This window comes from Doryrhamphus excisus, linkage group LG7 (genome assembly GCF_037039965.1).
Source record: "Doryrhamphus excisus strain RoL-2023G ecotype Guam linkage group LG7, RoL_Dexc_Guam_v1.1, whole genome shotgun sequence".
In the NCBI taxonomy this organism is placed as follows: Eukaryota; Metazoa; Chordata; class Actinopteri; order Syngnathiformes; family Syngnathidae; genus Doryrhamphus; species Doryrhamphus excisus.
Window position 1 is genome coordinate 22600143 of NC_136363.1, and position 11917 is coordinate 22612059.

Below are 11917 nucleotides of genomic sequence, written 5' to 3' on the forward strand. Positions count from 1 at the left end.
GCTGCTTCCTCCCCAGAAAAACAGGTGGCACTTCCCAGAGTCAAAGCTTTTCCTCCAGGCACTCACTCACACACCTAATGGAGATGACCCGCTGGAGTCATCAACAGGTGAGTTTTTTTTCTGAATTGACATTTGAAAATGGCGTCGTCTCTTCGGTTCAATGCGGTGATGCTACAATCGGAAGTCATTTTTATCACGACCACAACATGATCGGGCCGTGCAGTTTGTGTAATGTACGAGACCTGCGTCACTTCTTCCACTGGCAGAAGAAGAGACGACAGAGCCTATTCCTTTATGAATATCAATAACTATACTTGATGTGTAATACAGCGTGTGGGCAGGTCTTCACCAGCATGTCCATGCTATTTATTCACCAGCAGTCACCTCATACAGCACCTACACCACAGGCAAATACGTCCTATCCGGTCCCGTAAATAACCTTCACATGGGACCTTGACTTTAGTATGAATGCTTGGAGTGAAACCACCAGCCACTGTTCTTTTATTTGCACTCATTTATTTGCATCAGTGACAGAACTTTTGTAGTTTTACGTCTGGAGTCTTTGAGTTGTGATGAATGCGTATTTCCATACGTTCATGCCATCCATGCGTGCATTATGTCATTCTTCTACTCTGCTTTTTGCTTGCTGGGATCAGCGATAGGTTGAGCCGGAGTGGCGGCGGACGCGGCCGGGACAGTCGGAATTTCAGCAGGAAGCGGCTGCACAGGAGGAGGAGGAGGAAGAGGATCATCGACTAGGGCCTGCCGCCTCTCCCGCTCCTTGATCACTTGAATGAGGCAGTAGGTGACAAACATGACCATGATGGTGGTGATGGGGAACCCTGGCCAGAAGGAGAAACTGTGAGTAACGAGGACTAATTCCAATTCCAAAAGACCTAGGAGCATCACCTTTGAGCAGCAGACGCTTGGCCACCAACTTGGCAAAGTCCAAGCTGTTCAAAGCTAGCGTGTTGTACAGAACAATGCTCCAGAAGTTGAAGATGTTGAAGACGGCTCGGATGCGGCGGGACATGGCCTCGGACATCGCCGTCTTTAAAGGAAAGGCAACCAATTGAGAACCAGCGGTTTGACTTCAAGGCTCTTTCCGTACATTACACCGGGGGTTGCATTATGTGCCGCAAGGCATGCTGGGAAGCCAGGTCTGTGGCAGCAAGGAGCAGGCAAAGACACCCGTCTCCTGAAGATGGGATCAGTTGTATTTTTTATTATTTTTTGTGGAATACCTCATGCAGCCCGGCCGCACACAGACTTCCTGTTGAAAGAAAAAGCCACGATCAAGCAGTTGCTTCCGAACCTCAAAAGACACAAACGGCTCCATGGAGAAGAACTTGGCGGCCCACAGCTCGAAGTTGAGTCCAAAGCAGTTGAAGAAGGCCCAGATGAGGACCACCTTGCTGGGCCCCAGCCACAGGATGGTGACGCCGTACGTGCACAGTGTGGCCAGCAGCTCCTCCAGCACGCTGTCGTGCTTCCCCCCCAGGCGATCGTACACGTACCTTTATGAGAAGGCACGCCAGGGTTATGACCAGAAGCTGAGCTCCGCCCCTCCCCGGGAAGGACACCTACTTGCACAACCAGTCGTTGATTCCTCTGTCGAAGTGCCTGTGAGAGGAGATGAAGATTGAAGCGCCTGGCGTGCAGAGAACTCGCACTCGTGTTGGAACTCACGTTTCTGCAAAGACGTAAAGCATCGTGATGCACTTTGGGGGCTTGGGCGGGTCCAGGTGATCCAGTCTGGACACGGTGTTGATGATCCCAAACATGACTGCCGCTTTTACCCAGTCATATAGCAGGTTGAAGTAGGCCACGCCCACTGCAAACCAAACACCTCCTTCTTAACAGCATCCTTGAATTGTTACGTCTATTTTTAGCAACGGCGACCCACCCAGAGCCCAGTCAGAGAGGTGCTTGAGGAGCTTCATGTCGCTGGGGATGCTGAGGATGTACATGAAGTGGAAAAGGAGGTCCACCAGGAGGATGACGACCAGGTGGGTCACACCCTGCATGTTGATGTTCCACATCTCATGCTCCTTCCTGCTCAGCTCCGACTTGTTGGCCTGCATGACACAGACTTCTTTATGTCTAATGATGCTGATGCAAATAAAAGAGTTAGATGAAAAATACGCCCTTTTAGACCTCGTTAAACATTATTTTTGTGTAGCGTTGTTGCTAAAGTGCAGTACCTTATGCTACATTCCGCCCCACTCATGATGCTAAAAAAGCACATCAAGTGATTGCTAGTACGAGTTCCTAATGGAGTGGTCAGACTTGTCTGATGAGTTGAGCCACTTTTACCAGGTAGCAATAAAGTTTGTTTTAAGACTGACCTGCAGGTAAAACTTGTCAAAGGTCATGATGGGCCCGAAGTAGAAGAAGGGGAGGTAGAAGTTGTACTTGAGCAGCTCCAGGATGCTGAAGTTGCCATCCTTCCGCTCGCAGTTCTCCAGAGCAAAACTCATACAGCGCATGACGGTGAAGCCGCAGCCTCCGTAGAACAGGATGTGACGCAGGTCGAAGTCGCCCGCCACGAAGCCTGCCTGGACGCAGAGCAAACGGTGGCAATGGTCACCGTTCCGCCGAGAGCAAAGATGGAGTAGCCCCGCCTTAATATGCAAATATGGCCAAGTCATCAACATCATTGCAGAAAGTAAACATTGTAGAATTGTTTTGTTTGCGTGAGGCTGCACGCTGGTGGAGTGGTTAGCGTGCAGGCGTCACAGCTAGGAAACCCACGTTCAATTCCACTCGATGTGGAGTTTGCATGTTCTCCCTGTGCATGCGTGGGTTTTCTCCAGGTACTCCGGTTTCCTCCCCCATTCCAAAAACATGGGCCACTCCAAATTGTCCATATGTATGAATGTGGGTGGGAATGGTTCTATGGATATGGATGACTTTTGTTTCCATTTCAAGGGTGGCTTGGTTCCTGGTGAGGGTAGATGTCGTGTTACTGACCTGCCAGGACAGGAAAGGCTCGCACTTGAAAGTAGCAAGCGTGAAAAATCCAGTGAGGAAGCACAGCCAGCGTATCTTCACCAGGGAGATGCTGTAGAGCAGGATGCAGTGTGACAGGATGAGGGTGACGTAGGTCCAGCCCATACTGGTCCACACAGCCAGGAGCCCGTAGACCATGTAGACCAGGGACCTGTACTGTTCAGTCCAGAAGAACCAGGTCACTCACACGCACCTGACTTGCTAAACTTTGCTCTTCTCTTTTATTAGGCACCTGAGGAGCCAGCATGGAGCACAGCTTGGCGAACAGGACATGTCCCGACAGAGCGAACAGGATGTGAGCCCGGAAAGTCCAGATCCACATGGCCCACTCGGAATCAGCCGTGTCCTGTCAGTGAAAACAACAACCCTGGTGACGGGAAATAAAGGTAAGTGGAATTAGAAGGCGAGGCCTCGCTTACCATTTTCCTGCCAAAAATGTGCCATCCTGGCTTCACGCTGGACTTGAACGTTCTTCTGTTTGCATGTGCTGTCAAAAAAACATCAGATTCAAACAACAAAACCTTTATTGAAACTCATAATAATAACTAATAATAAACGTATTCTCGCCACACCTGATCTCCGAGCTTCCACAAATGTATTTGTGTATCATGCACTCGCTGTCGTGGAGATAAACCATCACTAGCTTGCATTTGTTGTTTTCTATTTTTACCCACGTTGACCTTTTGGAGGACTTACACAAGGGAGGTCGCACTTCCTGTCATGACGCACCAACATTACCACCGTGTCTCCCATACGGTCATGGATGCCTGCCCGCCACAGATACATTTCCCGCTTGTCATTTTTTTCCGCTAAGGAAGCAATGTAGGACTTTTTTTGTAGTGTCATATTTTAAATAGCAAGTTTAAGCTGAATATGTGTTCAGCAGCAAATTCATCTGTAAAAGTCATTTTCAATGGCATCTGCTTCCAACTTCAACATTTGGATTATATTTGTGTGTATGTGTATGTGTGTGTGTGTGTGTATTCTATGGTACTCACAACTGGACACGTCAAAGATCCAGCAGGTGGACCAGAAGACGGCCAAGCAGAGCACGGTGTTGTAGAAATACATCTCATATCTAGGAAGTGCCGCTTTGATCCCCATGGCGACGGACACACTACCTGCGAACATTAGCTCACATCAAACACGTTGAAACTGCCAAAACTGGTTTGACGGGGCTGAAGTGACATATGGAGCACTTCCTGTTTCCACTACCGACACACCTCTTCATGAATAATTCTTCTGTCATTTTGGACACCTGCCAGCTTTTAACTTTTAGGAAGAGCAGGTGGGGGGGGGCACTCTCAGGTCCAACTTGACCTCTGACCTTTCTGGAGGCATAACGGCCAGGTGTCCCAGTACTTTTGTCTGTGTGTCGTGAAACCTGAGGAAGGTTTCCTGATGGTTCGTGTGTCAGCCGCATAGTGCTAAGTAAAAAAGAAGGTGTAACATTGCTGCCATGGCGACCACTGCTAAACTTAGCCTGGGCGGCCATGTTGGATTCATTTATCTGTCATTGGATGGATAAATAAATACTGTACTCCCATCGGATCAGATTGGAAACATTGTTGGTAGCATGTGGCTTGCACGGTCTTAATGATCCCCAATACAAAAGCTCCATTCCAAAGTTGCCGACGACCGTCGGACAGCGTCAATCAAAACTGCATCTTTAGAAAGCCACAATTTTGGGATGCAACTGTTGCATTTCGTAGTTCCGACGTGGGTCCTGGCACAGACCTTCATTCACAGTCACAGTCCCAAGGATAATGTTATCATTCGTTAGTGTTTAACACATGATAACGGGACCGTCTGTCAATGTCGCTTGCCGTTGCAACTCCATACAGTGCGCCTCATACGTGAGTGTAAGAAGACGTAGCAGGAGAGCATCTTTGTTGCCAGCCTAGCCATTAAGTTTTTCTGCTCTTATTGGACACTTTTGGAGACTCTACCATGAAAGCATGTATGGCTATTTTCCTACGTCTTTTGCTTTTCATGGTTTTTGTTATCTTTTTGTCTCCGACATTGATATAAATGTTGTGGCGAAACACAGATTAAGTGTAGGTGAAGAGGTTTTACGCTGCTAAATATATAACATACACAATCCAAATATTGTCATGGCGTACGCTTGGAACTCGACATTCACATGACAAGTCGTTTGCTGTCTGCTTTATTTGCATGAAGCATTCTCTGACAGCAATCAAGTCGTAACAGTGGGGAGCAAACAAGCACATTTGCGTTGATTAGATGCCAACAAAGTGCAGCTGCTGGCTATTTTTAAGCACTTCACCATCAACTCTCCTTGTTCATCCTTAAGAATGTCAACTTCAGGACACTTTCAAGAAATGGAAAAGAAATAAGTTCCAGTTTGCATGTGGAGGGAGATGTGTGCATCGGAAATAGAAAGCAACATGCTTGACTTTGTCCTCCTGCCACCTGTTGTCATACTGACCTTGACGGCAGCGAGCACGCACACAGTGCTTCCAGCGAGACCAGCAAACGATTGAAACGCAGGAAGAAGCCTTCACATCAGCTCAAACGTGACAAAAGATGATTCTCCTCTTTTTCCGTTTGCACCTCCAACTCTGCTGCAGGTCCCTCTGACTCCCTGGGAGGGAGCTGCCGGCCTAAAAGGTGAACGCGCCGGTATTTATACTTTCACAAAGGGGGGTGGGACACACAGCTGCTGGGCTTGGGGGGGCCTGCTTTGGGGTCACAAACGTTTCATCCGCTTCCATATTTTACTTTTCTTCATGAACGTCTTATTTACTATAAATACAGTACAGAATAGTAAAGCATTGTGTCGATTAGCATAACAAGTCATTCCACCCCTGAAATGAAATGACAAACAAATGCATCCATAAATACAAAATATAAAATTCATTGTCAAAGTATTTGAAATACAGTGATGTCTCCAATATGTATGATTATTATGAAATGAATATAAATGTAAAATACAGAGAGACATGAATAGATGGCGGGTCTTGTTGCTATTTTTCATATTCTGTTTTGGGAGGCTCTAAGCCTGCTGCAGTTTTCAGCCGTCCATACTTGGCATTCTGCGGGAGGAGGGAGGGGGGCGACAACACACAAGACAATACAAGTGACAATTACACACACAAGTACACACAAGGAAAAGAAAGGTGGCGTTTATTATAAAAAGGGGTGGATACAGTCTTGTCTGTTACAACAACAATAACAACCACAGCTGATGCTGATGCTGACGCTGCTGACTTCCATTTGGGAATTGTTGCTCAGGTGACATTAACGTTCCCCAGAGAACACCCTCCCACATGGACCCTTAACCTGCACTTTAGACGTGACAAAAGACAATAGAAAGACAGCAAGTATAAATTTCTTTCATTGGGATTATGCCCTTTTAACGGTAAAACTGACTCCAGATCACTCCTTCTTGCTGGTCTCCTGTCCTTCAAAAATGGGGTACTTGGCCTCCAGCTGAGGCCAGGTAGAGGTGCCGTTTGCCAGCCCCAAAATCAGGCCAGGTAAGGCATCCACCTGCAGAACGATGGGAGTCATTAATCAATAACGCAGCATCTCTGATGGTCATTCATCTCGTCATCACAGGCCGTACCTCCACGCGGATCTGCCTCATGGAGTCGCGGTCCCTCAGGGTGGCGGTGTGCGGCGTCTTGTTCACCGTGTCAAAGTCGATGGTGATGCCGAAGGCCACGCCGATCTCGTCGGATCGGGCGTAGCGTCTCCCGATGGATCCCGAGGAGTCGTCCACCTTGTGGGAGACGCCGTTCCTGGTCAGCGCCTCGGCTGAGAACAAAGACAGACTTCACCGGTAAAGCAGTGCTGGCTCTGAGACCGTGACACAGAGAGCGGAGAAGGTGGACTCACACAGCTGTTTGACGAAAGGCGTGAACTCCTGGTTTGGGCTGAGAGGAAGGATGCAGCATTTGTACGGCGAAACGGTGGCGGGGAAACTGAAATACTGGCAAGGAAAGGGTTGTGACATCTCATGCCAACAATCGGCAGCCGTGCTCTGGGGAAAAGACGACGCTCGCGGGGCTCACCGTCCTCTGTTCATCCCCTTGCCGCGTGTGGAAGGAGTGCTCGAAGATGGAGTACATGATTCTGCCGATGCCGAAGGAAGGCTCGATCACGTTGGGAACGATCTCCTCCACTGTGGGAACACGCCATGGTTTAATCACCAGTACACACTCCTGGTCTACTCAATGGCTGCTTTTACCATGCAGCGTTTTCTGGAACCTCTTCACAGCCACCATGTCTTTGGAAAGCTTGAAGCTTTTGCCCTCCGTCGTCACGCTGAACTCCCTAAACAACAGCAACGCCAGGCTTAATCACATCCACCACATCCGAGGTATCTATCTATCACATGATGGATACGAGGACTGCAGGACCAAACGCACAGCAGCTCCCTTAAACACACCTCGTTATGTACATGCCTCGTTTACACCTGCAGTGGGATGCAACCCGTGTGTTTGGAGCATTTGGACGTGCTAAGGCGTTTCCCCGTACAGCACGACTCACCCGCGCTCCTTCAGAAGCTTCTCCTGCTCGCTGATGAAGCACTCGTCGCACACCTCCAGGAACTCGAAGATCAGCTTGGCGTCCTTCTTGTACGCCGCTCCGATGGCGCCCCTGTTGGGCTCGAACTTGACGATGTTGACCACCTTGTGTGACCGCGTTAAGGAATGAACAAACACAGACGCTCATCAGGCAACCACACGGCTGCTTGGTGATGGGATAATCGCCCTCTGAATGTGCTGAACTCCTGTTTCCAGCTTTCTCTGCCAGGATATGGGTTCCTTCAGGGGCTTCTCCGCCACAAGTGGCACCTTGGTGGCTCTGGAGTGACACGACAGGTCGTAGCACGAGCGGTCAGCGCATCCCACGATCTCGATCCAACCCTGAAGACCACCCAGACAAGCGCATGAATGCACCACTCGCATGAGCGCCCGTGGCTCCGGGTCAAGGACAACTCACATAGGAGGTTTTGGACTCTGCATCCCAGCAGTCGCAGGCGTAGTGAGCCATCTCGTTCTCCATGTGCTGACGGAAGCGCACTTTGTCTTTGGAGAGTCCAACTTTGAGCAGATACAAGTAGATCCTCCCGATGAAGTAGCCCAGCACGGAGTTGTTGATGATGCCCTACGTCAGGACAGCGATATTAAACGCATCATAAAGTCCGAGCAGCTTTAGAAGATCCTCACTCCTGTCCTACCTGCTCCACAGCATCGCCCAGCCTCATGACCTCAGCAGGCCGGCCGCTGGTCTGAGCCTTGGAGGAGAACAACAAGATCTCCAGGTCGGCCACGTTGGAGAACTTGGGGTGGACCTTCTCGTTGGGGTCCACAAAGTGCTCAATCTCCGCCATGGTGAACTCCCTGCAACGCACGGTTAAGTTGACTTAAGTCCACTCTCGTCCAGATATTCCTTCATTCAGGTGACCCCCCCCCCACACACACACACACACAAGTAGCTTTGGCGCCACCTGTTGGCCCTCTGGCCCGCCACATTATTTAATGGAGCGTGTGTGGAGCGTGATGTTCAACATGGGAACTCTTCTTCCTAGCACACCTGCCTTGCCAGAGAGTGAGACAGGTAGCAGGAAGCATCAGGGCGGCCATCTTGGACACATTGTTGCTCCCGCACCTTCCTAACAATCAATCAGTCAATCAATCAATCAATCTGGCCTACCTGACACGGATGAGTCCAGAGCGAGGCGAGATCTCGTTCCTGAAGGAGTTTCCTATCTGAGCGGCACCAAAGGGAAGTTTTCCCTGGTTGAACTCCAGCAGACGCTTGAAGTTGAGGAACATTCCCTGAGCCGTCTCAGGCCTCAGGTATCTGCACAGCGACAAAACAAAGCAAATTAGAAGAAAATCTTTTGCTAGTCTTGTGGGACGTGATTATTCGTGAGAATGAACAATACTGTGATGATGATGATGATACCCTGGCGTGTTGCCTCCAGGCCCGATGGAGGTCTTGAACATGAGGTTGAAGGAGATGGGAGGCGTGAGATCATTTCCTGTGGAGGGAGACTTGACGTTGTACTTGGCAAACAGTTCTCCCAGCTCCTTCTGGGTGTAGTTGTCCATCTGAGACACACGCAGGGACATGATGAGGACAGGAGGACACCATGTGACCAACGGCGGAGGCCGGGCTCACCTGAGTGATGACGTCCTCCATCTCTGCCACCTTCTCCGCAGGCAGGGCGTCGTCGGTCATTTTCATTTTCAAGTTGGCTGTGGACACGAGAGACAAGACCGAAAGAGAGCATCAATTCACCTGATGTTCCTGAACGCAGCACCAACTGGGTAAGCCTCGTGCAAACGTACAGTCAATTTGACGCAACAATTTTGTTTTGTCTTGCAGCATTTCTGCCTCTTTTTGGTTGTTTGGAGCGTTTGCCCTTGTCTCCATCGATTGAGGCAATAAAGTCGACGCACAGACGTAATTGTAATGAAGATGCCGCTTCTACATAATAAATCTGGTTTGTTTAATCTAAAACCTGGCAAAGCTAGCGACACTCTCTGAATGACACTGCTGCACCAGAAAAACCTGTTACCCTTTGACCCAAAATTCCTGCCCTACTTTTTCTGGAGCCACAATGTCCCTGGGGCGTGTAGAACCCCGTCAGGCACGTCAAAACAGTCATTCTGTCTACTTAATCCATACTGAAAAATCATCACCTTTAAGGAGATGATCAGCTCGGAAACATTCCCCCGTCTTTGTGTCCTTCACCATGTAGTCTGCAAATTTATCCACATGTCCCGACGTCCTGGACACATTCCAAAAGGAAGTCAGCAGAGGTGGCAAAATGTTTCTTCTTTGGTTTGCTCTCACTTGAGGACCGGCTCGGGGGTCAGCATGGTGCAGTCGATCTCCAGGATCTGCTCCTCCTGGATGAAGTGCTGCCTCCACACCTGCAGGATGTTGTTCTTCAGGGCGCACCCGACTGGGCCGAAGTCGTACAGGCCGCTCACCCCTGCACGCAAGTACACACTGTTGTCATGCACAACCATTCCGTGTTGGTGCAAATCTGGTTAAAGATGCAGAGGAAGCTCATGAATGCGTGGCTTTGTCAGATTGTCTGTTGTTGCTATTTGGATAGAAAAACACACAAAACCTGCAAAGCACACAATGTTTGTTTACTTGTTGCCATTTGTCCTGCCCCACAATCAAAAATGGTACATTCCAGTGCTATTATGTCATTCTCTGTGAACCAGGAAGTACCCTGCTATGTCCAAGTGCACACACACACACACACAGTTAGTCAACAGTTACAGGTTTGCATGCTATGACTGTTGTTCTCATGCTATCGTTTCCCGCTACCTCCATATATGGCAAAGGCCTGATCATAGAAGAACCTCCTCTTCAAGGTGTCCTCCATCTTCACCTTGTCCACGCTGTCATCTTTGGGCTTCAAGGCCAGCTCCTGGCAGGTCACAGTGACGGAAAGAGAAAGTGAAAGCAAGAAACAGGAAGGGGCTTCCCGGATGTGAAGCTGCAGCAGCACAACTCCAACCTTTGCTTCCAGGGTTTTCTTGCGGGCTTTCAGCTCGGCGAGGGCGTTGTTGAGCTCCAACTCTGGGACGCCTTTCTCCTTCAGCCGGGCCACCAGATCTCCCTGCAAGTAGAGGAACACAGGAGCCTCCAGTGTGTTGCATGTAAGATGCTATTTGAGGAAGCATACTGTGCATACCTACAGCAGTAGATGATAGCTGCATGAAGTTATGTATATTCATGTTCAAATTAACTTTTCATCATCTTAGCTCACTTTTCTAGAAGCTGGAAGCAACCACTAAAGGCACCATCAGTTGACACCACGACGCCCTTAGGTGGAACACTTGGCTAAAACCAGCGACAACTTTTCATTCCAAAACAAGTACCCAGATATCCCACCCAAAGGAAGTAGAAAAGTGGCCCACCTGCTCCCGCACAGCCGCCCGCAAAGGTGCCAAAGCTTCCTCCATGGTGCCACGTAGAAGAGCCGCAAAGAGCGTCTGACAGGACAGGGAGTGTGCAGCCAGCAGCCAGCTGTGAGGATGTTTGCTCCTCTTGGAGCTCCTTTTGACTCCCAGTGAGGAGGAGGAGGAAGAAAAAGAGAAGGGGAGGAGCCTGCTAGTGCAGGAAGGAATGTCTGAAACCGAGGCTTTGTGTTGCATCAGCCAGGAAGCAGACTGCAGCTGCAGGGGCGTAGCGCCACCACATAGCCACTGCTTCATTCAACAGAAAACACTTTTACTCTTTATGATGCATGAAATGTAAAGTGTGTACTTCTCCTGTGCTTCAGGTCAATGCAGCCTGCCCTGTCCTTCATGCCAAACTTTCACTCATCAGGTATGACTGCAGTTATCTTACCCATGACTTTTCACCACCTATAAAAAGCACCACCCTGGGATTTGAACTTGCATGACTGCTTGGAAGCCCCGCCTTCCCGGGCTGTGATTGGCTGGGGTTTCACTGTATGTAATGAGCGGGTGTGCTACTCCACCAACGTGGGCCTCTTCCGGGAAATGAGAAAAATGGCAGTAAACAATAGTGAAAGTATTTGTGTGAGTAAAAGTAAAACTTAAGGATAAAATCAGCAACACACGATTATCTGTGGCGGGCCATCAGATACTGATACTGCTTCTCAACGTACAGATATCAGTAAATATCTACTTTTTAAAAATTTTGATGGAATTGTAGTTTGTGCAGAACTGGAAGTAAGAACTCTTGTGCACTGTATTCAGGCACATGCTCCGAGCAGCTGGTGTGACGGCATGGAGGTCTCAGGCAAGCCTTTAGCATTTTGCAAATGCTGCGGTGCTGATCAGCACCGATGTACTGCGTTAGGAGCACCGTACATCAGGTATGTTGTGTGCTGCCGCAGAGGTCATGTGACTTTGTACAAATGAGACGAGCTCACAAG

General features: G+C 49.2%; 2 protein-coding genes across 2 annotated transcripts; both read right to left on the minus strand.

The window, feature by feature from the left end:
- Positions 1-496: 496 nt before the first annotated feature.
- Positions 497-5635, minus strand: hhatlb (hedgehog acyltransferase like, b). Its single transcript, XM_058060340.2, has 12 exons — positions 5462-5635; positions 4011-4133; positions 3432-3499; positions 3245-3358; positions 2974-3168; positions 2349-2558; positions 1907-2078; positions 1690-1834; positions 1588-1623; positions 1316-1517; positions 910-1051; positions 497-842 (listed from the first exon to the last, which is right to left on the minus strand). The coding sequence occupies exons 2-12, from the start codon at positions 4114-4116 to the stop codon at positions 628-630; spliced, it is 1605 nt and encodes a 534-aa protein (XP_057916323.2). The 5' UTR covers positions 4117-4133; positions 5462-5635; the 3' UTR covers positions 497-627.
- Positions 5636-6142: 507 nt separating this feature from the next.
- On the minus strand, positions 6143-11206 carry LOC131108905 (glycine--tRNA ligase-like). Its single transcript, XM_058060336.2, has 17 exons — positions 10932-11206; positions 10529-10630; positions 10336-10438; positions 9847-9988; positions 9693-9781; positions 9169-9245; positions 8953-9098; positions 8698-8847; positions 8222-8384; positions 7984-8148; positions 7799-7907; positions 7528-7672; positions 7226-7311; positions 7050-7159; positions 6874-6967; positions 6602-6792; positions 6143-6525 (listed from the first exon to the last, which is right to left on the minus strand). Exons 1-17 carry the CDS (start codon positions 11166-11168, stop codon positions 6412-6414), a joined length of 2223 nt encoding a protein of 740 aa, XP_057916319.2. The 5' UTR covers positions 11169-11206; the 3' UTR covers positions 6143-6411.
- Positions 11207-11917: the final 711 nt, after the last annotated feature.

Coding starts and splice junctions, on each gene's coding strand:
- LOC131108905 (XM_058060336.2), bottom strand. CDS start 11,168: ATGCAACACAAAGCCTCGGTTTCAGACATTCCTTCCTGCACTAGCAGG. Junction 8,385..8,697: donor TCTGGACTCATCCGTGTCAG/GTAGGCCAGATT, acceptor CGTGCGTTGCAG/GGAGTTCACCATGGCGGAGA. Junction 8,149..8,221: donor TGGGCGATGCTGTGGAGCAG/GTAGGACAGGAG, acceptor GTCCTGACGTAG/GGCATCATCAACAACTCCGT.
- hhatlb (XM_058060340.2), bottom strand. CDS start 4,116: ATGGGGATCAAAGCGGCACTTCCTAGATATGAGATGTATTTCTACAAC. Junction 3,359..3,431: donor ACATTTTTGGCAGGAAAATG/GTAAGCGAGGCC, acceptor TTTCACTGACAG/GACACGGCTGATTCCGAGTG. Junction 2,559..2,973: donor AGCCTTTCCTGTCCTGGCAG/GTCAGTAACACG, acceptor CTCTGCGTCCAG/GCAGGCTTCGTGGCGGGCGA.